The 27,336-nt window shown below is 37.0% G+C and overlaps 1 protein-coding gene across 1 annotated transcript in view; it reads right to left on the reverse strand.

Moving 5' to 3' along the window:
• The window catches only part of LOC121314078 (la-related protein 4B-like), a 52,844-nt gene extending 25,711 nt beyond the window's left edge, over positions 1-27,133 (reverse strand). Inside the window, exons 1-2 of the mRNA XM_041246911.1 lie at positions 26,676-27,133; positions 7,903-8,036 (exon numbers count right to left, since the gene is read on the reverse strand). Coding sequence (XP_041102845.1) covers positions 7,903-7,983 — 81 coding nt within the window. The 5' untranslated portion in view covers positions 7,984-8,036; positions 26,676-27,133. The remainder of the gene's footprint in view (positions 1-7,902; positions 8,037-26,675) is intronic.
• Between the last annotated feature and the right edge of the window lie 203 nt (positions 27,134-27,336).

The raw sequence follows: 27,336 nt of genomic DNA on the forward strand, positions 1-27,336 counted from the left end.
TCTAAGCTCAGAAGCTACAATAAAAGATTATCATCATGTGGGGCAAGTCCATTATGGAACAGTCCAAACTAAAGCAGCTGTTTGGTGGGATAAATATTAATTCTGTTTTACAAAGTAGTATCTGCAAATATCAGTATACATTTTTAATAGGCAATACTGTTAATATATATATTGTTGCATACAGGGGTGTGAAATTCATACCGCCCGATGCCTAGGACAACATTTGTGCGAGAGACAACCAGTTTTACCATTATACTGAGCCCATCAGACAAGTAGTTTTTTTTTTGGGGAGGGTTGTCACAACGTTCTGTTTCTAGGGAGTCGCACAAAGTCCACATACAAATGAAAATAAAAAGTAATAAATAAATATTTTATATATATGCGCTGTCCTCCGAAACGTATGCCGTTAACCGTCCGCTTTTTAGACACTGCAGACTCACCATGCAGCCACCCAGAGCTACAGCGTCGGAGGAAAACGCAGCCCTGGGCAGCTTACAGGCAAGCCTGCAGGCACCCGACAAGACCACAGGGGTCGCTGGTGCGTGGCTAGATGAGGACACCCTGGACGACCTAACCCTCCCTCCCCCCGGGTGGCGCTCGGCCAATTGTGCGCTGCCCCCTGGGAGCTCCCGTACTCAGTCGGCAAAGGAATAGCCGGGACTTGAACCACCAATGTCCAGACTATAGGGCGCATCCTGCACTCTACACAAGTGCTTTTACTGGATGCACCACTCAGGAGACATATTTTAATTTACAAACCCTCACAGTCACACACAGTAACAGAAGTATTGAAAATTAATGCAACAATACTATTACATTGCCTTTTCTGCAGTAGGAGCCCAGTAAAGTTTGACCGCCAGCTCTAGGAAGAATATTTAACAAAATTACAAAAACTTTTAAAACTATTTTACACGTAATGGTTTAGCCATTTATTTTTTAAAAGCCACTTAATCTTGGCTGGTTGGCAGTAGGTTTGTAAAGCTATAGATTGACTTGATTATTTTTTAAAACAACTGCGCTGTGAGACCAACAGCCCAACGCCCAATGAAATACCCAAAAAACAAAATGATTTCTGTTTATCCAATAGCCATATAGGAAATCAACACCTATTAAACAAGCACCATCGCCATTCTTCTGGGTAATGTAGTTTAGAAACCAATCCTTTAACCTTCTGCTCCAGTGAACACATCCTACCTGTCTGAGCTCTACCTGAGATAACAGGGCTTTTGGCTTTTGTTTCAGGACAATTATCCACCAAAAGTGTATTGTATTATACCTTTCTAAATAGCTGAGAATTTGAAGAGTATTAAGAGAGTAATGTTTTCACTTTATGAAAAAATATATCCTACGATTACCTAGTTTGAATGTAAAAAAATAAGTTTTAAAATGTACTCAAATTAATTTCTTTAGAAATGTCTCCGTAAGTATAATTTAGTGTTCACTGTTTAATAAAAGCAAAAATCATAAGTTATATTCTATTTGTGTGTTTACTTTGTGGGACAATGAGGGGGCAAGTAGATTTTTAGCATTTTATCCCTTGGACAAGAAGTTTATTTAAAAAAATTGCTCAACAGTACAATAGTCGACCACACTGAGCTGTAACATTATATACAGTTTCATCATTGAGAATTGTGCACAGGACGGCAATGTTCCCACCCAGTTCAGTAGTGCACTTCATCCATCCAGCAACACTAGACGCCAGATTATTTTAGTCATTAAATGGTTTAAAAGGAGGTTCCAATGTAAGTGGACATCTGAGCGTTTATTGCTCAGCGGTACACAACCTTGAGATTGTTTGACTCAAACACTGTGACACACCAACTTATCAATGCTTACAATGAGCCATGGTACACGTTAACAGTGCCCCACTTTGACGAGCAGAAGGCTTACTGACACAGACAATATACTGGCAGACATTTATTGGTAAAGATCGGCAGCTGGTACGTTCAATTCAAAAACTTAAAGGAATTACAGAGGTGTTAAAGAAAAAAATATATAAAAAACAGTAAAACAAAAGAAAGCTTATATATGATACTTACAGTTTCATTATTTTTGTTCTGCCAACCCCATAATCCAGATTTGTCTGAAACCATAAGATTGTAAGGACAAGCCGACATAAAAGCCACAGCTACCTGCAAGTCTTGCGGTGCAACAAACGGTTTAGTCATCTGTTGCATGTTGTCTTGTGTCGGTATTTCAGAGTAACTAGAATCCCATATGCAGTCCAACGGACATTCTGGGGACTGTTTTCCACAAAACTGCCTAAGCAGCTCTTCACAGTGCAGTTGGTCCTGGGCCCATAGTGACAGGCAAAATTCCTTTGAAAAACCCTGACTATCATTTTGTAAGGGGTTCTCCAAAATGTCTGCCACGAAATCTACTATGCTATCATTTTTATGAAGACCTTCATCATTTAAATTAGTACTCTCACAATGTTCCGTTTCCTTGTGTTCAGCCTTTAGTGTGATCAGATGCATTTCGTAAGAAGGCATAGAAGCATACATGTCAAGCTGATCAGGATCCACCATTGAGGTATTTGGGATATCAACTCCACTGCACACATCTTCCTCAGAATTACAGCCTCCATCGCCATTAGCAGTGCCCTTTGAATTATCTGCGTTTTCAGACCTCATAGGTACTGTCTCTGTGACACCATGCGCTCCACCTTGTGTTAGTCCCAGTGGCATTTTATTAACCATGTCCGTTTCCGTCCAACTATTACTGACTGCACTGACGTGGCAAATTCCAGTTGGTTCTCTGACATCAAAGCAAGCTGTCCCCTCCCCTGAAAAGTGTTGCAATTCTAACTTTGCTAAAGCCTCTGTAGCTCCACTGTCTGCTTGCTGATCACCCATAATATTAGCTGCATCACAGACTCCCAATCTGGATTCAGCAGAGGAGAGTTGTATGGCGTTGCAAGGCAGTTGCTGTTCAGCAGTTACAGCATGCAATCCATGGTCTGACCAGTTTTTCTGAGGAGAGACACTCTTGCAGTTTTCCAGCACTGCAGGCATGTTTGGCACACAAAAGAGTGCAATGGTTTTGGTATTTAAGTCCCTGTTGTCATTTAACACCTTGCTTCTATTTTCAGCTATAAAAGGCAGCTTCTGACTCCTGCTGGAAGATTCCCATGTCATATTTCATCAAGTCATTCTGCTGTGTTACAAAAATCAGAAGAATCTTTTGAATCCTGTTCTCTGTCAAATGCTGTGTCTAAATGATCTCCACTTAAATGAAGCAAACATGTAGGCCTATCCCATAATCCAGTCGCGCTATAATGCAATACCCTCCTGCTTACATCTGACCTTGCTGCCATAGAAACTGAGCTGACATCAGTGCCTGTGTCAAATGCTTCAGCCCGTTTCAGGCAGATGTTACCTTTATCATCTAAATGCTCCTGTGTTGCCAAGGGGTAGAACTGTGTTATTGTTTCCAAGACATTTTCACAGTTTTCATCAGGGGCTAGCAGTTCAGTATCGATTTGATAAATACATTCGTTACTGCAGCTGGTTATGGAAGTCTTGTTTTCATTTACACTCTCACAGTTGTGACAGAGATGCTTTTGCTTATTAGAGTTTAGGTGCTGACTGACGTTATCAGCAAGATCCTCTGAATTATCAAACAGATCAGATTTTAAACAGATTGTCTCTTGTGCTTTATTTAACAACTCACTTTCTACTGTGTCACCAGACTTGCCAAAACTTTGTGTTGTTTCCTCATTACTAAAAGATGCTCTCATTCTGTCTTTTCTTATTGAAGTCACCACTGATCCTTGTACGAATGATTCCAATAAGTCAGGGGCAGAGTCATGAAGGTGCTCTGCTGTGCACGGACTGCTACAAACTTCTAGTTCTTGCTCCATTTCTCCATCTGTATTGAAGCATTTTGGTGCATCACTGCACCCAAAACTAATTTCAGACGAACCACCGGTCATACCACAGGCTTCATCATCATCACCGTAAACCTTTTCACACAGAGGACTGCACAGACTCTCAGTTGGGATATTTACATTTAAGCTATGGCCAACTGAAGAATGAGTGTTCAAAAACGTTTCTACTAAATCAGGAACAAAGGATTTCTGTGGACCTTCTGCATTTTGTGACGTTGTGGTTCGAACTGAAAGCACCGACTGCTGCGGCTCACAGGCAGCTGCTGTTTTTACAGACTGCAATATTGAAAACCCCCTCTTGGTGCCTGGAGACCATGCCACATTGCAGATTCCTTTTTCTGCATCAGCTGAATGATTAAAATCCATTGCAATGTCTTCTTGGACGGCAGCAGGTTCCCCCCAATCACTTTCTAAATCTTCAGGGTCTATTGAACAAATGTTATAAAAACTTTGTGTCTTCAGCTTACTTTGTTCCAAGCAAACAGCAATAGAACACATTTTCTTCTCCAAATGTGTCTAGTTTCTCTTTATTGATCAATTCATTTGTTTCCATATTAGAAGAGAGCATGTCCACTACCACGTCAAGTTTATGTTGCAATATACAGGAATTTCCAAGATGTATATGGCTGTTTTCCAAGCATTTCACTTGTAGCAAACCAGTTTCTCCAAGTTCCTGATTTAAAGTCAGCTTGTGTTTAAGGGGAGTATGATTTGTGGTTGTTATATGTGACTTTCCTGAGCTTACTGCTGAAATAGCATGGCAGCTATCGTCCTCTGGCACCTCATTAAAAAGACTCCAGAATTTCGCTGCCAAATCTTTCTGTTGTCATATCTTCTCTGATCAATTTCTCATCCTCTGCATCACCGTTCTCAGACCTTGTAAACATTATTCCAACAAAACTTCTCAAATTTTGAACACTGGAAGAGCTGTTTTTTCCCCCCCCCATTTCCCTCAGTTTGCGAGTGGTTTATTAATAGACAAACTCTGGGTCTCTTGATTTGTAGTGGGGCGAGTCCAAAATAAATACCCATCCTGCTCGTGCTCTCTGCGGTTCCTGTCAGTATATGATGGGTCACTAGCGAGAGTGGCCCCTACCCATTACTGTGCTTCACAAACTCACACCACTCCTCACGGTCAGGATCTGCAATTGGGGAGACGTGGTCACTTATTCCTTCTTTAACTGTTTCTTCTCCTGGAGTGGTCTGTAAAAGCCTTGTTCTTTCATTGGGCTTGCTTGGATCCATTTCTTTACTAAAACAGCAACCCATGCAGACTATAGCAGTCGCAAAGCATCAGTCCTTCCTACAACTCCAAGGTATGGAAAGTAAATGAAATGGCACTTTTCACAAGGGCCGCAGACAGCACTCGGAGACCGAAAATAGCTTATTTAAATCAGCATGAAGGACTCGCATGCTCCTGTCACTCCAAATTCAAATGCCAAACCTGATGCTGTGTGTAAAGAATATCCTTACTAAAATGTTTTTTTTTAGTCCTTTTGTGCTCAAATTCTAAGTATACCAGGGTTCTCCCCAGGAATTCCATACAACCGGGCAGCAGAACATTATAGCCTTACCTTACACATATAATATGACAAACAATTTGAATAATGTGTTGTCTTTCATTGACTATATCTGGTTGCACTTTATGTTCTACATTTTCTTTTTCATTACTGTTTTTTATTATGGTAAATTATTGTGCTTATTTAGGTACTCCGTTTTGACTGGGGAAAGATAACTTAGGGTTATTGGAGTTATCACAAAAACAAAAAAACAAAACAAAAAAAAATACAGTAACCTTTTCACTTCCATTTTAGTGTAATTATTGAGCTTATTGTTTCATTAAAAATTGTTTTCTTTAAGTTAAGTTTTCAGGGCATTTTGTTAATGCACGTCTTTCCATTTTCGCTATTTTACGTTTTTTGGATTGCAACTGCTCATTTAACCAACACAACAGTACTTGCACACGTTTGGGCACCATCATAACTGTTGCATGAAACCGCAGTGTAATAATCCAGCACCTCTGCACTTAAGCATGTATGTCTGCTGACAACAGCTGATATCCCATCACGCCTTTCTTCTTGAAACACATACAGCCCCTATAAATGAACTCCCAATATCTCACAAGCACCTGAGTACATATTACGATATCATAACAAAAGGAATGCGTCTTTTTTGGGTTTTTTTGGTGCATACATATGATATATAGTACATAATAGCCATCTTGCGGTACAATAATACTACAAAAAATGGACTGAATGACAATGCCTGAAAATAATCATAATATTTTTTTAATAAAGCAGCCGGTGCAAATATAGTATTAGGCTGTGGATTGCGGCAATCGTCGGCTTATTTTGACCCCCTGCATTCAGTCACTATTTTTGTTTTGAAAACAATTGGTTATTTATTTATTTTTTTAGCAGAAAACCAACCCCTTCAACTCTCCAATTGGTTAAATCTTGTGTCAAGACGTGACACAGCAATCATGTGGTTCCAAAATTTCTCTTTTCACCCAGCAACACACAACTTATCTAGTCTGCTAGAAGTGCAATCAAGCATTGTTAAAGGCACAGTAGCATCTGCAAGATGGGCGGATCAGGTTTTTTCACCCAGGTGACAACAGCCGCTTTGCTGAAAAGGCCCGAGGAGAATCCTGTACAGCCAAATACTGTATCTCCATAAAGTTTCACTTTCTTCTGCTTTTTTCTTCCCACGTAGAGAGAATGTTTAGAGCGTCTCCTACGCAAAGAATGTTTAGCAATAGAAATGCAAGAAGACATTGTTGAGCACTAAAATCACAGCGAAACCAGCGGCTACAAAACAATTAGAAAGTAAATGCTCTCTCGCAGGGCACTGCTTGGTGCTGATAGGTTAAAACAATAAAACACCTGCCCTTGCATGGCAAGGCTTACCGTTAATTGTTTGAAATACTTAACGTCCCCATCACTTAAACTTTAAAAAACTTAAAAAAAAAAAAAAAAAAAAAAAAAATCAGAAAAATAGGGAGCTTTGGAGTAATTGTTATGCGGCAGTTCTCTAGTCACTCCAATAGCACTGTGCTATGCACAAGGCTAAAAATATGTGAAGTTCGACACTTCTTTACTTAGTCAATGACAAACTCTATACAAAACTCTATCCTCTAGTTTTATGTTTTGTTAACAGTAGTGATTTAAAATGTATTTACATCAGTTTAACAAGATTAATCATTTAGCACTGCTAAACTTTCCGAATACAAGCTCTGTTTGTAGTTGGTTTTTTGTTTGTTTTTGTTTTTTGCACCAGATGGCACACAAAAACAAACTTCAACATACCCGAGGGCCACATCACCGCATAAGGCCAGGGGCAAGATTCAAATGCGTTTTGAGGCCAGGGTGTGGACTGTATCATTGCTTTAGCCTCTGGCTATAGCAATGTGGCACTGAAAGGGTTCATTTTCACTAGAACAAAACCGGTTATGGAACTTGAGAAAGAAAACCAAAGAAAACAGGTCAGTGGATAAATGGTAATTGTATGATTATGGACACATTCAGGGTACTGGCACTCCTCCAAGTTCCAGGACACTCACACGACTCCTTCTACATACTCTTTGTTTATACGTGCAAATGCTGATTTACACTATTCCATTGACTTCAATTACACTAAATACACTTCTGAAGGCTTATAAGCAAGAAGTTTTCAATCCAGGTCCTTATTATTTATTTTATTTTTATTAGTACATGGTACATGACTGACAGACCTCCTGATCGAGTGGTGCTTTTTGAAATGACCACACACATATAGGAAGATTTACAGATCAGATAATACAATGCAGTCCTCTCAAGTTAAAGACCTGTATATAATTGTACTGTATTATCCAACTTTCTATAGGTGTTCTGTGTTGATTGAATAGCACCATAAAACAGAGAAAGCAAGCAGACTGCAACAGTGCAGCATTTTGTGATTTCATCTACCCCTATGCAGGAGTAGGACTTCAGTACTCCGTTCTTTGTTTAAATATATAGAAGACACAGACTCACCAGATGAGAACTGTCTTTTGCTTCTTGTACTTGCTGCACCTGCGGTTCAGCTACAACTTTTGTATCCTGGTCAGAAGTCATGAGCCGTCTACTTTCTGGCTCCTCAGGAGGAAGTCTGTTGGTCACCAAGTAAGCTGTAAATAAAAAAAAATTAAAATGTTTTAGGCGACTTAATTTTGTTACACCATGTACAATACAGTAATTTCTACAGTAAATACAGCACCAGTGTTGTTCAAACTATAAACTTGTAAATCTAACTTCTGTTTCTGTCTCTCGCTTTGCTGACACTTTATAACAGATATCTTATTCAGCATTTGTTTTATAACTAAATAAATATTAGGCCTATTACATGGTTATATATCCTAATGTATTTACTTTTTTGCTGCAAGAGGAGCTGAAGCTTTCTCCGGGAGATAAGACGCTTCAGCTTTGCTTCAACCCCGCTCCGGCAGTCGAACCTGGGATAAGCCCATTCCCTCTTCCCCTCTCCCGACTTGCTCTCCTTCTCATACTTGGTTTCTTGTCTGTCACTTCGAACTGAACTCCCGATCGCCGTTTAGCCAGGCTATTTATAGTTTAAAAACCGCCGATTAAAATGATCCAGGAATGGGAATGTTACCTTTTTTTTTTTTGTAAAAAATATAGCATTGATTATATAGTGCTTTATGCATGGTTAACTCTGGGAAAGTTACATTTTGCTTCACTAAGTTAAAACATCCAGTTGCGGATATCAAACAGGACGCTCTGATGTTCAGTTGGATTGTCAGCATACATATGAAAACCAACACCCCGATTCTGCATCAATTCCCCCAGTGGTATCGTATAGATCAGAAAAAGAATAGGGCACCCAGACAGATGCTTGGGGTACTCCAGAGGTCAACTTAGCAATACGGTATGAACAACCCCCCCCCCCCCCCCCCCCAACAGAAACATAACGGCCACAGCCTGTCAGACAGGACCGGAACCAGTTTAAAACAATACCAGTAACAAATACATTTGATTCCACGCCATCTAATAGAATCTGATGGTCCACTGTATCAAAAGTTGCAGACAAATGCAACAAAATCCATAAGAAACAGGAACCTGCGTCACAGTTCAACATCACAGACATGAACAAGAGCTGTCTCAGTGCTCAGAAACCTGACAAACTTCTCATAAATAGTATTTGCAGCTAGATGTGCCTGCAGCTGGGAGGCAACCACCCGCTCCAGACCTTTGACAAAAAAGGCTAATTTGATATAGGGCAGTAATTAGAGAGAACATTGTTATCAAGATTAGGTTTTTTCAAGAGAGGAGTAATAATAGCCATTCCAAAAAAAAAATAAAAAAAAAAAAAAAAAATCAGGAACATTTCCAGATATAAGGGATAGGTTTATAATGTGCAGTAAAACAGGAGCAACAACACTCGATTGAGTATTCAAAAGAACAGAGGGGAAATGATCAAGAGAACAGAGACAAGCATATCAACAAACAGTAGATGAGATAGGTGCAACGTCATAGAAACTGGAAAGTGATTTTCACTTCAGGGCTTGGAACACTCGTAGAGGCAGATACTGCAGCATCACGTAAAACAGATATCTTAACAAATAAATCCATAAGCTCCTGACAAAAAGCAACACAGGAAACCAGCAATGTAAAATTTGCAGCAAGAAACAGTTTTTGTATTGCAGAATATAGGACTCTGGAATGTCCCTAATTATCCTCAGTAATTTTAGAAAAACACTAGGAGTGCCTGGAAGTACAACACAAAAAAGTTGAACTGTACATGTTAACATTGATTAGGATTCACAAAAATAAATACTTTGCAAACTACGCATGTCAAGATGGCACTTGTGCCATGCATTAAGGAGAGCCTAGGTTCTTTTTCCACTGCAGAGTCAGGTTTGCCAAAAGATGCGCAAACAAATTCTGTTAAATTAATAGACCAACAGTACAGCTGTATCTGGTATTTTGGAAATATATTTAGGCATTTCTTTATAATCCACAAATTTTACTTATTTCAATTATTTCTGCTGAAGGGGAAAAAAGGTTTTAAAAATATGATTTGCCAAAGATATCACGTATTAGGATAGTTGTTCTTCTAGAGTGGCTTTTTTGTGGGTGATTAAAAAAAACTGCGAGCGCCATAGTTGTATGCTGTGCTGCATTTTGTTAGACTACTTTTGTAAATTCGTTTAGAATTGTTTTATTAACCACATTTTTTCTCCTTTATATTAATATAATAAGATCAATCCAGACCTTCGTGAACACTTCTATCTGCCCACAGAAATTAGAGCCGGCGCTTCCTCAGTGTCCAAAAGCTGACCTTGAACGGCAGCCCATGCAGCTATGCCAGCCTCAATGAGTTACGGATGATGGACTTTTGCTGGAAACAGGTTCAGGACTTGGAGACGTGCTTCCACTGGGTTCCCGTTCCAGGCAGTCTGCAGCTTCTCTTAGCAGTAGTAGAATTGGTTTAGCCATTGGAGAATATTATTACTATTATTATTATTATTATTATAATATCGATTCTACACTAAATCCAACCTGGCAGACCAGCTAGAAGATAATCGAACGCACCAACAATATTGTCCGGCCTTCCAGTGTGATTGACGCAAATGAGAAATACTAGAGCGAAAAGAAAGAGAAAATGAAAAACTAAATAAATGTTTCTGGGTAATGTATTTAGATTTATTTAGTTTACTTATTTTAGTTTTTTATTTCAATTTTTAATTATTTTGTTTTTTATGTATTCATTTATTTGATATTTATTATTTTAGTTTATGTACTTATTTATTTTATAATTTTGGCACAAATGATCCTCCCTCATGCTTTAAACATGAAATTGCAAACGGCACAAGAAAAAGAAGCCTGTGTCATGATGAACTATAAAATGTCCAACATGTGCAGGTCTCACAAGCCATGTATGTTTAATATTAAAAACTATTATTTCCATTTCTTTCTGAACAAAACAAGGTATACAAGTGAACAAACATTGTAAAGGTTTGGAATATAAATAAATAAATCTGGCATAATACAGCACACACAGTATAAACCCATTGTGAAGGCTGAGTAAGAACATAAGATGCATTACATACATTTCCAAAATAAAACTTTTCCAGCCTAATAATAATTATTATTTTAATTATTATTATCATCATCCTGAAAGGAAATCATAGCAATTGTATTTTATTTCTGGTGTGTTGTTCCTAACTGGCAGATACCTTTGTGTTGCTGACAGCCCTCAGTCCAACCTCCCCTGCAGGTCATTTCTGCCAGTCCAGGTCAATCATTAACGCACAATTGATTTTTAGATTATATAAAAAGCACCAATAAAATGTAGGCTAAGTAAACAAAAACCGCTCAACAATAATAATAAAAAAAAAAAAAAACACTATCTTTTTTGGCCCCAAATTTTACGCAGGACATTTTTCCTTTGTCACTCCGCGCCATTTACTTATGAAAGAGCTTGGTTTCCATGAATAGAAAAGTCAGTCAGTACTTATACAAACAATTGTAATGAACAATCCATCCCACAAGTGCAGTGGTATAGTACCCCAAACTATCCATGTATTAACAAGTGGGACTCGTTTCATACATCATCCATGTAGTAGCAAGCTTGTTTCCGTTCATTTCACACCACTGCTAAGGATCATCCCACATTGAAATGTGTTTCAGGATTTGGCAGTCATCATTGCAAAAATATGTTTCAGGGCTAAATAAAGAACACTTGTCATTCTGTACTGGTAGTAGATAATATTTGAGGTATCACAGCTTTTTTATGGATATTTTGCATATACTTGGAGGATGCATTTATCTATTCAGGGATACCAAGTTATGTAATGAGCAAGGAGTCAGAGTGAGAAACACTGGGTAATAAAAGCCCCACACTTAGGTCATTCAACATTCCTAAAAAAGGACAAATTAACATCTTTCTCTAGCAACATACACATGCATAAAAACTAGGGCTGTCCCGATTAATTTTTGATTAGTTAATTTAAGGGCATTAACTAATCCGTCCACATTTATAATACAGGCAACAATCTTATCGCGGCTGTCCTGCATAGTAATACTTCCGAATCAATATAATCAAACAATAAATAAGTCCAATGAGAATTGTGTCTTTTTAAAAGCAATTTCATTATTTAAATTTGTTGGTAAATGCAACAAATTCACAGAACAACCATTTATTCGGGCCACTATCAGTGAAAACACGAGACAGCGGGGCTGTGTTTCCCATTCCATCTACGCAATTTGCTTCCTGTACTTCTATTTATTGCATCTAGCAAAACCTGGAGACACGAAGCGATGAAGTTGTTCTGAATCTTGTTAGCGTTACCTGAGAATACTGTGGCTACTGACAAGTGATTGCTTAACATCAGGGTTCTCCCCAGGCCTTTCCAGCCAGACGGGCCGCCCAGCAAAGTGGCTGTCGCTGCCCTGCTGAAAAAACCTGATCAGCCCATCTTGCAGATGCTACTGTGCCTTTAACAATAAGGATTAATTGCGCTTCTAGCAGACTAGATGAGGTGCACGTTGCTGGGTGAAAAAAAAAAAAAATCTTTGAACCAAACGACAGGTGTGTTAGTCTTGACACAACATTTAACCAATCAGAGAGTTGAAGGGGCGGGTTTTCTGTGTTAAGCATTTCGAGGCAAAAACATTAAAAAGGCTAAAGGTTAAATTATCGCTAAAAAAAAAAAACCAAAGCAAAAACAGTGACAATGATTGCAGGGGGTCAAAATAAGCTGGCGATCGGCACATCCACCACCTAATACTATATTTGCGCCGGCTACTTTATTAAAAACAATATTAAGATTATTGTTAGGTATTATCAATGTCCATTTTTTGTCATATTATTGTACTGTAAGGTAATATATAGTACATAATAGCTGTACACATGCACCCAAAAGGTATGCTGTATGCATTAAGAAGAAGGGCGTGATGGGATATCAGCTGATGTCAACTGACATAAAAATGCTTAAGTGCAGCAGTGCGGGATTATTATTGCTATTGATTATTATTACTGCAGTTTCATGCAACAGTTATGATGGTGACCAAACGTGTGCGATTACCGTTGTGTTTAAAAAAAAAAAAAAAAAAAAGTGTTTAAAATGAACAGTTGCACTCAAAAAATGTACAAAAGCGAAAAACAAAAAGACGTGCATTAACAAAATACCCTGGAAAATTAACTTAAAACAATTTAAATGAAGCAATGAGCTCAATAATTATGCTAAAATGGAAGTGAAAATGTTACCGTTTTTTGCGTGAACTCCAATAACCCTACGTTCTTTCCCCAGTCAAATCATAGTGTGCCTAAATAACAACACTCATGAAAAAGAAAATGTAGAATATAAAGTGCAACCAGATAGTCAATGAAAGACAACATATTATGCATATGCTTTGTTGTATTATAGATTTAAGGCAAGGCAAGTTTATTTTTCCGTTTAAAGTGCTCCCGGCTATAATGATGTTCTGCCGCTCGGCCATACAGAATTCCTTTGGAGAACCCTCTACATGCTGTTGTAGAAAGTATCAGAGAAAGTAATTCCACATAATTACCTCTATCTGAGGAATTGGTGCCTTTATTGTGCCTCCGAAAGCCAGCTCTTGCTGCTCATTGTGATTGTATTCCTATGCTTCTGCTTATCCAGTTGCACATTAATCCGGGTTTGTCCAAAAGTTTTCAGCGTTACTGGCTTGCAAGTGACTCTGGGAATGTTTTTGTACTGACTTAGATAAATATCCTAGATTGCTGTAGCCAGTGCTGTTCCTTTTCTGTACTGAACAAAAGACAGTTCCAGCAGGATCCTTTAACTACAGTTATCGGCAAGCCACGGATACCTTTAATAATTTATATTTTGGAAGTGGAGAGTGTTTTTTGCCTATAACAAAAACATTTCTCTCAATTTTTACAAAAATGTATATATTTTTGCATGTTGTATCATTTTTGTTCAGTTTATGCCTTCTTTAGCCATTTAAAGTTACTACTGAAAAATAAACAAGCAATATTTTAAGTCTGACTAAAATACATTTTTAGGTTTCAATTGTTGGATAAATGTTTTATTTATAAATATCCCCATGTTTAAACTCAATGGATATGTAATGCCAAGTTAATAATATTACATTTTCTTGAAAAAAGGACAATATTTTACATCAATTCAAAATAATGGTGTTTATAAAAAAAAAAATGTCACGTCCATGAAATTTTCTTGGTAAAGTTGTTATAAAAGTTGTATACCACGTTATTTTTTTTTCCAAAGTTTCTCTGCAAAGCTAATTTTTTAAAACTTGTTATGGGATAAAAACTTTGACACCATTCTTAACAGTTGTCCAAACTTGTGTTAGAGGTGACAATAATGTCTGAAGTAATACTAAGCTTGATGGGATTGCAAATAAAAGACATCTTACCCTGCAGAAACAAAACACGAATTACATCACATAGCACATTGTCATGACATTATATTAACACAAGACGTCATTTTAATGGGTTTTAAAATGTTTTTTCATCTGGAGAACTAAAATTGTGTCAAAACTCGTGCAATAGCTCTTCAAAATGAAAGCTTTGTAGCAACGCGTTTAAAAAAAAAAAAAAAAAAAAAAAAAAAAAAAAAAAAGGGTACACAGGCAGGGTACATTTATTTTAAGATTGCCCAAATACATACTTTTAAACTGAATGAACACACCATCTTAAACATCGTTAAATTAAAAGCATCCAATTTCACTATTAAGTTTACACCGCATCTAACAATTTTTGTTTTTAGTAAACAATAATAAAAAATCTGTAGGCTATAACTTCAAGTTTTTATTTTTTGGCTACGTTTTCAACTTACAGCTTGTGTTCTTTGTTTTGGTCTCAACCTACTTCCTCGATGAGGGGAGTAAGTAAGCGTGTTTGTAATCTGATTGGTCGCCAATAATAAAGAAGTTCCCACTGTAGTTTTTATGTCTCTCACTGACAGCGCTGACAGGTTCTGCTTGCAAGGAGCGTATATCAGGCTTATGTCTTTGTATGTATTTACGCCCTCCGTGCACGTTACAATATATTGTAATTCTATTCCTAATTTTTTTTATATATTATATATCACACACATATATACATGTACATAGTATTCAGACCCCTTTCAGTTATTTTCAGATATTTCAGTTTTTTATTTCTTAAAAATATTTCCCAGCATAAAACGAATATCACCTTACAATAATTGATTTTGAGTTTCAGCGTTTTAAAATAAAATATCGAACAGAACGATATTTCAAATGTACCATTCGTAATTCAGTAATATGAGAGAATTGGTCAGGGGTCTGAATACTTTTGCAAGGCACTATGTGTATGTATGTATATACAGCTCTGGAAAAAATTGAGACCACCGCAAAATTATCAGTTTCTCTGGTTTTACTATTTATAGGTATGTGTATGTTTGGGTAAAATGAACATTTGTTTTATTCTATAAACTACTGACAACATTTCTCCCAAATTCCAAATAAAAATATTGTCATTTAGAGCATTTATTTGCAGAAAATGACAACTGGTCAAAATAACAGAAAAGATGCAGTGTTCTCAGACCTTGAATAATGCAAAGAAAATAAGTTCATATTCATTTTTAAACAACACAATACTAATGTTTTAACTTAGGAAGAGTTCAGAAATCAATATTTGGTGGAATAACCCTGATTTTCAATCACAGCTTTCATGCGTCTTGGCATGCTCTCCACCAGTCTTTCACATTGACGTTGGGTGACTTTATGCCACTCCTGGCGCAAAAATTTAAGCAGCTCGGCTTTGTTTGATGGCTTGTTGGGGAACATTGTCAGAGCAGAAGGAAGCAAGTTTTCTTCCAGGACAACCTTGTACTTGGCTTGATTCATGCCAAAGCTGCCCGACTCCAGCCTTGCTGAAGCACCCCCAGATCATCACTGATCCTCCACCACATTTCACAGTGGGTGCGAGACACTGTGGCTCGTAGGCCTCTCCATGTCTCTGTCTAACCATTAGACGACCAGGTGTTGGGCAAAGCTGAAAATTGGACTCATCTGGGGTTGCTTCAGCAAGGCTGGAATCGGGCAGATTTGTCTTTGTGAAGGACTCATGAATCAAGTCAAGTACGTGGTTGTTCTGGAAGAAAACTTGCTTCCTTCTGCTCTGACAATGTTTCGACAAACTCTGAGGATTGGTTTTTCCAGCTGGACAATGCTCCATGCCACATAGCCAGGTCAATCAAGGTGTGGATGGAGGACCACCAGATCAAGACCCTGTCATGGCCAGCCCAATCTCCAGACCTGAACCCCATTGAAAACCTCTGGAATGTGATCAAGAGGAAGATGGATGGTCACAAGCCATCAAATAAAGCCAAGCTGCTTGAATTTTTGCACCAGGAGTGGCATAAAGTCACCCAACATCAATGTGAAAGACTGGTGGACAGCATGCCAAGACGCATGAAAGCTGTGATTGAAAATCAGGGTTATTCCACCAAATATTGTTTTCTGAACTCTTCCTAAGTTAAAACATTAGTATTGTGTTGTTTAAAAATGAATATGAACTTATTTTCTTTGCATTAGTCGAGGTCTGAGAACACTGCATCTTTTTTGTTATTTTGACCAGTTGTCATTTTCTGCAAATAAATGCTCTAAATGACAATATTTTTATTTGGAATTTGGGAGAAATGTTGTCAGTAGTTTATAGAATAAAACAAATGTTCATTTTACCCAAACATACACATACCTATAAATAGTAAATCCAGAGAAACTGATCATTTTGCAGTGGTCTCAATTTTTTCCAGAGCTGTCTGTCTGATTATATATAACTTAATTTCCAATGTAATAGTCTACAGACCTGGAACAATCAATTTACAAATATGCAGCTATAGCAAAGTAATTAGAAGGTTAAGCACTGTTCTTGTTGCCCTTTCATCAAAAACCAATTCCTGCTGCCATTAACAGAGCAGTTCTCAAAAGAGAATTAAATGAATGCCTCACAATCTTCTCTCTTCAACTGATTAAAGGCCTGTTTTGAAATTATTGAAATTAACTTGTTTATTTATTTACCCATAACGCAAACGTCATGGCAGATTTAATTAGTTACAAATTTGAAAATATACTGAGCAACAAAACAAACTTTATTACAACGCATTTATTTAAATGTTTTGGAAGCTATAAACAGAGAAATAGCAGCATTAGTTCAAATGTATCTGCTTTAAAAGTTGATATTTGTTTCCAACGATACGCCTTGTCAATTTTTGAAACCTTAATTGTTATTTAAATGGAATGTTACTGTTAATCCTGTAATTGTTATTTGTTGAGGATACAGTAACTGTTGTCAAGTGGGTTGTGTTTCCAGTTAAATTTCCCTCATTGTACATATCTTTTGGTTATTATATATCTTCTGGTGAAATAGTTCATTCTGATTAGTGGCACATCTCATTTGAAATATTTTAAAAGATTAATAGAACTGTAATATGCACTTTAATCAGAATTGATATCTTGATAGCAGTTTGTCTGGGCTTCCAATGACGAATGGCAATTGAATGTTTTTTTTTTGTTTTTTTTTTAAAGATTTAAAAACATTTCTTGAATAAAATTCAGACAGCGTCACATCCATAACGCTGCACTTCAAGCTATGCTATGAAAATATTAAAAACCTGATGTACTACTTAATATGATTTTTGGCCATTTTTTCTGCCAAGTTGTTCTTTCAAAATGACATTTAATATCTGATTGTAAGTTCCACAAATCACAGACTTTTTAGAACATGTGAAGTGACCCAGCAATTCTGTTCCATTTCTGTCACATCCATAACACAAGATCTTTGGATGATAAAAAACGAATGGTGAAACTTTGAACCTTGAAATTTTAACAAGACACAGTTCAAAAAGCACTAAATACTGAATCTAAATACTGTATCATATTTAGTTCATTATTTAAATGAGGCCTTGTATTTGGTACATGTCACATCCATAACACTAGAATTCCCCATATACCTCCCTTTTCTAACACTCTGATTTTTTTCTGAAAGTTCTTGAATGTATTCGTAACCAGACTACGATGCCTCCATTGTCTGATGACTTTTTATTTGTAAAAAGTAATTTGAAATTACTGCAATTCTCAATAATGCTATATAATAAGCAATATTGCACGAAATTCAGCCATCCATCGCTTACACTAGCATATTTATGTCCCGCCTCTGCTCACTAATGATTAGACAGCTGCAAAATCAGGGCAGATCTTCGACATTCCCATTGGTTAAACTTACTCAAGACCGTCAGCAGAGGCAGAGAATACCTTCAGCTGTATGTCGCGCCTCTGCTCATTTATGATTGGACTGCCAGAGAAAATGCAGTTCTATTAGTTGATTTTATATTAAAAAAATAAAAATCTGCACTATTAAATTGTAAAAATAATTAATCTGCGATCAAGTCTTTAGTTGATTAATTGGTTGGATTAATTAGTTAAATCGGAGCAGCTCGAGCAAAAACCCACATTTGTCCTGTATTTGCGAATTTACGGATTTGACGAAAATCAGGAAATTGAGGATCCACCACAAAATTCACCTCCTAGAAGCCAATGCATACCAGACTAGTACAGAGAAAGAAAAAAAAAAGAAACCTATTGATTTAAATGAACTACTGAACACTGCAGGCAATGTAATCTACGTATCTTAATTATGTAGCTAAGCTTTTTATTTTGAATCCTTTCGCCACCTTGTGTGCACTGCACTTAGACAAATAAAATAAAAATACTCCAAAGCGGTTAACTTTCTTGATTACAAGTCAATGCTTAAAATCAGCCTATTTAGGCCAGGTGCCCTTGAGGGTTATGGGACTGTTTCTAATCAATTTCCACATCTGTATATGCTCTACTCTAGGTTTATTCAATGTTTAAACTGGTCCACGAAATGTCAATCTTAATTTTATTCCATAACCTACCCGGAAAAAATATAAGGGAATGCTGCCTACTACCAGTACTGGTTTGGTTGTCTTCCTCAGTCTTGGTCTCTACCTAAACCTCAAGGAGGAACTCAGTCAAACTGCTGACAAGATTCAAATTTACCTTTCAACTTGCTTTCCCCACAGTGTCCATTGATTTTAAATTTATACTACACAAACAAATATGCATCAGAAAACCTTTTTGACTAGCACGCGTTTTCATTTGGTTGTATGTGCCATGCAGCTTTTCATGCTTGTGACTGACAGAATGATTCTTGTTGATAAATCTCCCTCCCAACCTGTGAGTGCCCTGAACTGGATGGCCTGACAATTCATTCCCAGGGTTAGGTGGAAGTTGGCCATCCAGAAAGGGGGCGGAGCCAAGGTACACTAAATCACCGACCCGGAAGGGAAACTATGTGGCAGCCACAGATTGGAGGAGCGGTTGCAATCGTTAACCAAGAGGCCATGACTGATGATACATAAGGGGACGTATCGAGGTGATCTGTTCCTTTGTTATGGTTAACACTGAACCGGAAGGAGAACTATTGTCTATTGAGAGTGTTTTGTTTTTGTCATGCAATTGTACTTGTTTGTTAGATGGCCAACACGATCTGAAGATGTCAGTACAGGCCAGCACAAAACCTGGACAGCACTGAACTTGTTTCACAATAAATTGTATTTGCACCACGAGCACTACAGCACTCACTTTGGACTGGTGACTGTGTATATTGTGGGTGTATAAAATACAGTGTTTGCATTCCTCAGAATAGGACAGCAAACCAATACACACCTGTTTCTTTATTACATTTACTGAGGTATGCATTACTTTTCCACTTGCAGGGCTTGAAATGACTGGCTGTCATGCTGCAATTGCCGTGGGTGCCCTTATCAATTGCTGCAATGCAAATCAAAATGTTTATCTATTCATGGCAATTATGGCCACAGCGCCCTTTCTGCTTCAGCAACTAGAGATGCCTGTATTAGGAAGTGTTTCAGTCCAAACAATAACAGGATTTATGTGATTTGTGTGGTTAAGTAGCACCACTTCCATAGACAACACCTGTGTCAATATTTATGATTGTGCTATGACGTCGATCTGTAAAGGAAAAAAAAGCTGGGATATCACGTTTGAACTGAAGTGTGAGAGGGACGATAACAATCTCATAGAACAACAAATAGCTGGAAGTCCAGAGGTGCTATATTATTTCTGCAGGTCCTGCAGCAGCTATAATGATCACCAAATGTGTGCGAGTTCTGTTTTCTAAAAATGTTGCTTAAAATGAAATGCTTCAAGAAATATTTAGAATAAAAAACAAATAAAAATACACAAGGTCTGTGTCTTGCACTTTTGCCATAAAACAAAAACTTAAAGAAAATACAAATGCAGCAAAAGGTCAATGATCATGTTTTTAAAAACAGTGAAAAGGTTACTGTATAAAGATAAAAAAAATTTTCTTTGTAAACTCCAATAAAATAGTCTTTTGCCAATCAAATCGTAGTGTGTCTAAAAATTGAGTTAAACAGATTTGAACCGTTTGTTGCATCTTCTTTAACAGCCGCATCTACTGTATCCCACATGTATTCCAGTGCGAGGATGATTTAATTGCACAGCAACTTGCTTAGTTACACGACGAGTTGATAACGTCTCTCTATTATAAGCAGGCACAGCAATTTAAGGCATTACCATAATGGGGCTTGTACTAAAGCAGGGTCCACTGCTGCAGGGAAAAGTGACTATTTCTCACTGACCATTTTAAGAACGATGACAGCAGAATGCATATAAATACTTGGGACTAATTAGAAAAATTAATTTAAATGTACTGCAGCTTACCTTGACTGCAGTAGAAAAACTACCATTCACTAAACTTCGCTTTCAGATTGTGACAATTAGAACTATCTCAAATGCAGGACACTGTGTTACTGTGGTGTATTTAATATTGTAAAGAACAGTTGAGGATACTGTGTTACTGTGGTATTTGATATTGTAAAGAACAGAACTCACTGAAACAAACCTGTTTTTACTGAAACAATAAATGGCTACATGTCAGTAAAAAAACATAAGAGCTGGCTGTGTTACAAGCTCTCTGATCAGAACTCTACTAACTAAACACTAAGCATGCAAGCTGCATTCCCCATAATACAACTGGACACAAATAGAGGTGCGGTCACCAATTCCATACACAACATCTAGGATATAAAATGCTAACTTTGCTGAGGTCACCAGCAGCATAGTTCACATACTCAACAGAATGAGACAACAAACAAGTGACTAAAGCATCAAGTTACTGTTTTAGTATCACTTTAGTGTCTTAACAAGTTGTATTTTAAGGAGTTGAATGAGCAATTTGCAAATAACTGTCAGTTGCTGTCCTGGCTTCATATTATATGGTACAAGTGAAGGATATTTACAAGTTATACATGTTTAAGTAAATATTTGTTTTTACTCTATTCTGCACAATAAAAACTGTGTTATGTATTTATTTAGATTTTATTTTATTCTTTTTTTAAGTTTTGTAGTACAGGTCTCATAATCAACCCCTGTCCCCGAACGACAATTTTGATTTTCAAAGCTATATTTCAGATACTTAAAACATCAAAAATGCTGGATTTTACTTTTAATTCTAGAAAATACTTCTAAACACTATGAATCTGCAGCTTTTAAAGATTAAAAAAAATCTATATTTATTTATAAAACACTATGCGTGTCCCTATGTTTTCCACATAAAATCTCATAACTGACATCCAAGGGCATTTGTCAGAAATCATATCCTATCAATAAAGTTTTTTAAATGAGGTGAAAGGTCAAGGCTTCATGTCAGTGAACACCACAGACACAGGTAAAGACTGCTTCAACTTTTCTGAAAAATATTCATATTAAACTTCGAAATGCCACTTAGCACACTGTTGTATTGCATAACCAACACCTATGGAAAAAACTGAAACCAAAATATGGACATGTTTAAAAAAATAAATACTTTGTTCTCAATGCTAATTTAGTTTGCACAACAAAAATGGCTGCCTTGTTTGTTAAAATGGACAAGTGGAATTTCTCATAACCGACACCTTGACATTTCTCCTAGCCAACACTTCTCTTCAAACAAAAAATATGTTGGTTATGAGAAGTTGGTGTCGGTTATGATTTTATTGTTTCAATCATTTTATTTGTTTCAATCCTTAGATCAATTACCTGTTGTTCAATGTTTGTATGTTATTCAGTCTGTGCACATGTATTTATTTATGTTGGATAATTAGCCTTGAATATAAGGGCTACAATCGCATTGGACAGCTTATTTCTCTGCAGAAACCCAACGAGGGGTATCCCCTCTGCAAGCTCCAGTTGTATTTTACACAGACATCAAGCACTCAAGAACACTTCTTAATGTCCATAACACATAAAACAGGTTATTAAATCTAAATATTGTAGTCTACTATTACAATAAAGGTGTGTACTTACTCTCCCGTCATTCTCTTATAATCTTCATGCAGTTGTATTTTCTTTTCGTGCAATGCAGCAGCCTACTATCTAAATGTGCTTGCACTCATGTCATCAGAATAGAGCCCTATGTCTATGTATGTAAATGGATTACGTACAAGTCTTTTGTTTCTCTATATTATATGAAAGACTAATTTACTATAATCTGGTAAAATAAGCTTTATTTAGATTGACTTTGTTATTTTTTTTTGCAAGGCATATCGCCATTTTTAATTTTTTTTATCACAACCAACACCAAGATGTCATAACCGACATTTATACGAAAAAGACAATTTATGCTAAATATAGCAGGAAATTTTAAAAAATAATGCTATAGTTATGTTCTACACTCACAGTGCTTAATATTTATTTAAGTATTGTTTATAATACATAATTGGTGGTTTCTTAAAAAAACAATTATCTAGTAAAATTCATAAGGGGTGTTGGTTATGATATAAAGCCTGAAAAAATAAAAAATTAAGTTTGTATTTAAAATTTATTTTGTACATTAGAGACTAAAGAAAAGCATTTTATAAAAATACCAGTTTTATAATACTTTTTTGCAGCATGATCAGATTTAATAGGTTTTTATATTAAGTGTCGGTTACGAGATTCTAGAGTTTATTTGTAAAAATTAAGAAAAAAAACATATATAAAATGAACAAAATATGATGTGCCAATACTTGGATGCAAAACTTCAAAGTCTACTAAACAGGGAAATGTTTCTAAAAATAAAAAATAAACTTTAGATTTGGTTTTTTAGCCCGATTGACATAGTTATTTGCAAATTTCCCGAATATGTCAGCAACCAACTTGCTCCTAAAGTGGCACCCAACAACTGGATCTGGCAACCAATGTTTTGGCCTAAGCCACTGGCTCCTAAGTCAAACAAAAGTTATTCTGGAGCCCTGTCTAGGCTGCTGGTTGACAAAAATAAATAAATAAAAATAAAACTGTGGTCAATGATTAGCTTTATTTATGAATCTTATGCAAACCTGCACCACATCTGAGACTTTGACTTAAGTTTAGTGGCCTTGGTGCCCTCTACAAATGCATTATACTTGCCTTTTTGTTGCCAATTTAGAGTCCTGCCCTGTAAAACAGATATATTTTAAATGGCAGTAAAGAATGTATGCATTACACAAAAACAGAGTTTAATTGCTATTGTAGATATATCAGAAATCAACCGTCACAATGAAGTAGTATTTGCCATAATAAAAGTTATTTACAAAAATGAATATTCTTTGTTTTAAAGCTATTCTTGGAGTACAATCTTCACTTCTGTAATTTATAATAAGTTAACATTTTACATAGGGTGCCTCTTATTGCATAAGAGATGTCATTGCCCATAGTGGAGCAGCCAGGAGCACTCAGCTTCATGATGACATCTCTAATACTGTACAATAAGAGACATCCTTCACACAATGTGTCAACTTCTAACACAAAACTACTGGTATAAATAAATAAATAAATAAATAAATAAATAAATAAAAACAAACCACTTCCAGAAGCTGAGGAAAATAATGAACAGTACAAACTTTCACATTTAATTAGTCAATACAGCAGTGTTTCTTTCCTGTTTGAGACACTGGCTCAAGCTCTGATCCTGCTCCAGAGCTCAGGATCGGTGCAGATTCTTTTAGTACAAAGTAACTGAACCAGGATCGGATGATGGGAGTCCCTATAGGTAGAATCCCATGCCTCCTTGTCCAAGACTTCATGCCAACATCCATCCAACAGATTGCAATTTGTCATTTTTCTATTACTTTAACTAGCAACTGGTGGTGCCATTTTGGTTGACCAAATAAATATTTGGTGTCTATGGACCACAGGGCCACCCTTAACTTTGCACCCTGCAGTAACTGAATTTGGTATAAGGTAACATCAATTACAATGGCCATATCATACACAACCTATGCAAATTACAGTGAAAATATATGTTTTATAGACAAGAGCATTGTGGTTTGAGAGAGAGAGAGAGAGATGTATTATTTTCTAAAAATCAGTTTTGGTTTCAGTAAGACTGGGTCTTAAGACTTCAAGACTGGGTTATATAAAATACATATTTAAGAACAAGATATACTGCAAGAGAAAACGGCACACTTAGGAAATTAATACTGAAATGTGTCCGAAGGTTCGCTTGATAGCCAATAATTGTATTTATGTCACTCAAATATCACTAAAATGTCACTCACATGCAAAATTCAATCTTTTGATTTGTAGAATGCATACTACATAAACAAAAGTTGTTGTATTAAAATCCACTACCAAATCATTAGGTAGCAACTCTGTATGGCACTGCTGCCATGTATGGAGTACAGCATAGTACGCCAAACCACAGCTGGGGGTGGTGTTCCTATAGGGGTTGTAGTACTTCAATAAAATAGGTACTTAATACTTGGTGTACAAGATAGTGTAAGAGAAGTGCTATGGTAGAATGTTTGAAACATGCAAAAAATATATACGCCAACACTAATTTTAATTTACAAAATGTATTTTGAGCACCGTCCAACTCTCCAGCTTTTTAATAAAACCAATAAAATCTGACCCAAAAGTTTGCTCAAACTGTAGTCATTGCCTGAGCTCACAGTATTGTGCTTTGCAAGTAAAATAAATAAAACATAACTGATTTAAAAACACACCACACACAATACTAGCAGTAGATACTGTAACATGTTTAAACAAATTGCTACTTAAACAACAATGATCCGTTTAATGTACTTTGTTTACATCTAATAAACAAACTGCAATATAGAACATGATCTGTTTAAAATTACTTTTAAGGGTTTTCTGTAGTAGACAGGAGTCCAACTTGTATAATTATACATTTCGGGAAAGAATACAAAATGTGAAACGCACATTATTAATGCTCTGAATACTGCAAACAGAAACGATCAAGTTTCATTCATAACACGTTTTCATAAGAACTTAGCACAACAGATTTATTAAACAGATCTGAATGATGCCAATGATGGTAAAATGATATGCCTCTGGAGTTTTCTGTCTATTATGAACCACGCACATTCTGTCCTAGTTCTTCTAATCGAACAGCACAGAACTACAGGTAAAGATATTAGCATAACTCTTCCAGTGTGGCCCAAGTTGAGAAAGTTCGCAGCTGTATTAAATGACCAGCGGTCGACGCAGTGCGGGTCTGGAGAGTAGCTGACACAGCTCGGATTCCTGCTGACACATAGGACCAGAGAAACGATACAAAGTAGGCATTAAACACTGAGCACACTAACCCTCAACTAGTATGAACAACCTTGCAAGGTTAAATGTAGCCTGTACAGACGCAACATATTTAACAGCCTTGTGTAAAAGGCAAATTTAAACACGCGTGTTTTACTTTCTTTACCGCTAATAGCTTTGATCGCAGAAATAAGTCTTCAAAAGCTGGGCGAGGCTTTGATAACTAGTACAACAAACATGACAAATGATTCACTAAAGCACTGGGCTGTGCTAACTGGCTTCTAGTGGGAGGGCGGACCTAGACGTCAGTGGCAGAATAAACAAACATTAAGCCAGGAACAAGGCAGCGACAATCACCAGCTATCAAATATGCACATAGCGTGGCCTCTTCGCGTTCTAAAAATAATATTTCGTTACCTTGTGATCACCTCCACAAATACGCATTTCCAAGCACTAAAATGTAATAACCCGCACTCATCACTTAATAGCTGTCATCAAATCTTTGTGAAATGACGACTTAATCATAAACTTTATCCAGCCTTTATATTATGTAATTTAAAAGTTAACAGCAATAATGATATCGTATCACTGCGCTCCAGTCACACATCTAATGGCATTCTACCAAAAACATTAATAAGCAGAATAAACCGTTAGTATTACAAATAACTGCTCGGGGTCTTTTTACACCAGCATCAAACTTGTTCTAAACACCCGGTATAAACGCGATTTAACACAGACTCCATCATCAACAATTACCCATTTACAGCTACAACAACACATTGATTCAGCAGCAGCATCCTGAAAGATGGCGACCTTCGTGTATGGGATTCAACCCCCCTTCCTTTTCAAATCCAAACTGTCCTCAAACCAGGCCCTCTATCCCACTTAGCAAGGTGGTAAGCAGACAGCAATCCAGAACTGATTTTATGCTAGTTAGTTATTAATTTCTCTCTATACACCATCATGGCCTTCTGACTACTCTGCTCAAAACGCCATGGAAAACCCGAGACAGGAGGCATCTGTCGGTGTTATTTTTCAAATTCACATTCCCAAATACTTTATTTTTAACCGATCATTCAACGTATACATGTAGCTCAGTCAGATTTTTATATAAAATACATAAAACGCGTACTGTGTTGCAAAATAAATAAAGACAAATATGTAAAAGAATCTCCTCTGCTGGGAGAGGGAGAAAGGCGCTTACTCACCTGTCCACTGCACACAGGCACAGCGCTACTGACTGTGGGCCGCCTCGCTTCGGATTCCTGTCCCTCAATGATGGCAGGAATTCAACCGGTAGCTTTTCAAAAACAAAAAAAAAGGGGGAAATAACTGAAGGAGTAGGATGGGTGAGGGGTCCAAATATGTTCTAAATAAGTCTTAAATTAAAAATGTCGGACTAGACGTAAATTTGAAGTTCTGGCTGCTGTTTTTCTTCTTGGTGATACAACAAAAAAACCCGCTGGTTGCTGTTTTTTCAATTTCTCTTGTGGGCGGCTCAAACGTGCTGCTGGTTGAGGAGGAGAATGACAAGGAAATGCCGTTTAATTGTCACTCTCTTCGCTGCAGTTTACAACTCTTCTATCTCAATATCAGCGGAGAGGGGAAAAAACACAATTCTTGTCTCCCACTCGGAGAGCAGTAACCACTACACACACAGCGACCGCAACCGGAGCTCCCGCCTCCCTGGCTTCTAGGTTGGCTGCTGCCGAGGCCCATAAGACCCACTCGTGACCGAAGACGTGGGTGAGGATTGGTTGTGACCTATAGAATACCGCGTACACACAGTGACGGCGTGTCTAGTTTTTTTTTTGGTTTATTTCATTTAATTTAATACGAAGGGTTTAATTGTACACGCCAATCGAAGAT

Source organism: Polyodon spathula, chromosome 4 (genome assembly GCF_017654505.1).
Source record: "Polyodon spathula isolate WHYD16114869_AA chromosome 4, ASM1765450v1, whole genome shotgun sequence".
In the NCBI taxonomy this organism is placed as follows: Eukaryota; Metazoa; Chordata; class Actinopteri; order Acipenseriformes; family Polyodontidae; genus Polyodon; species Polyodon spathula.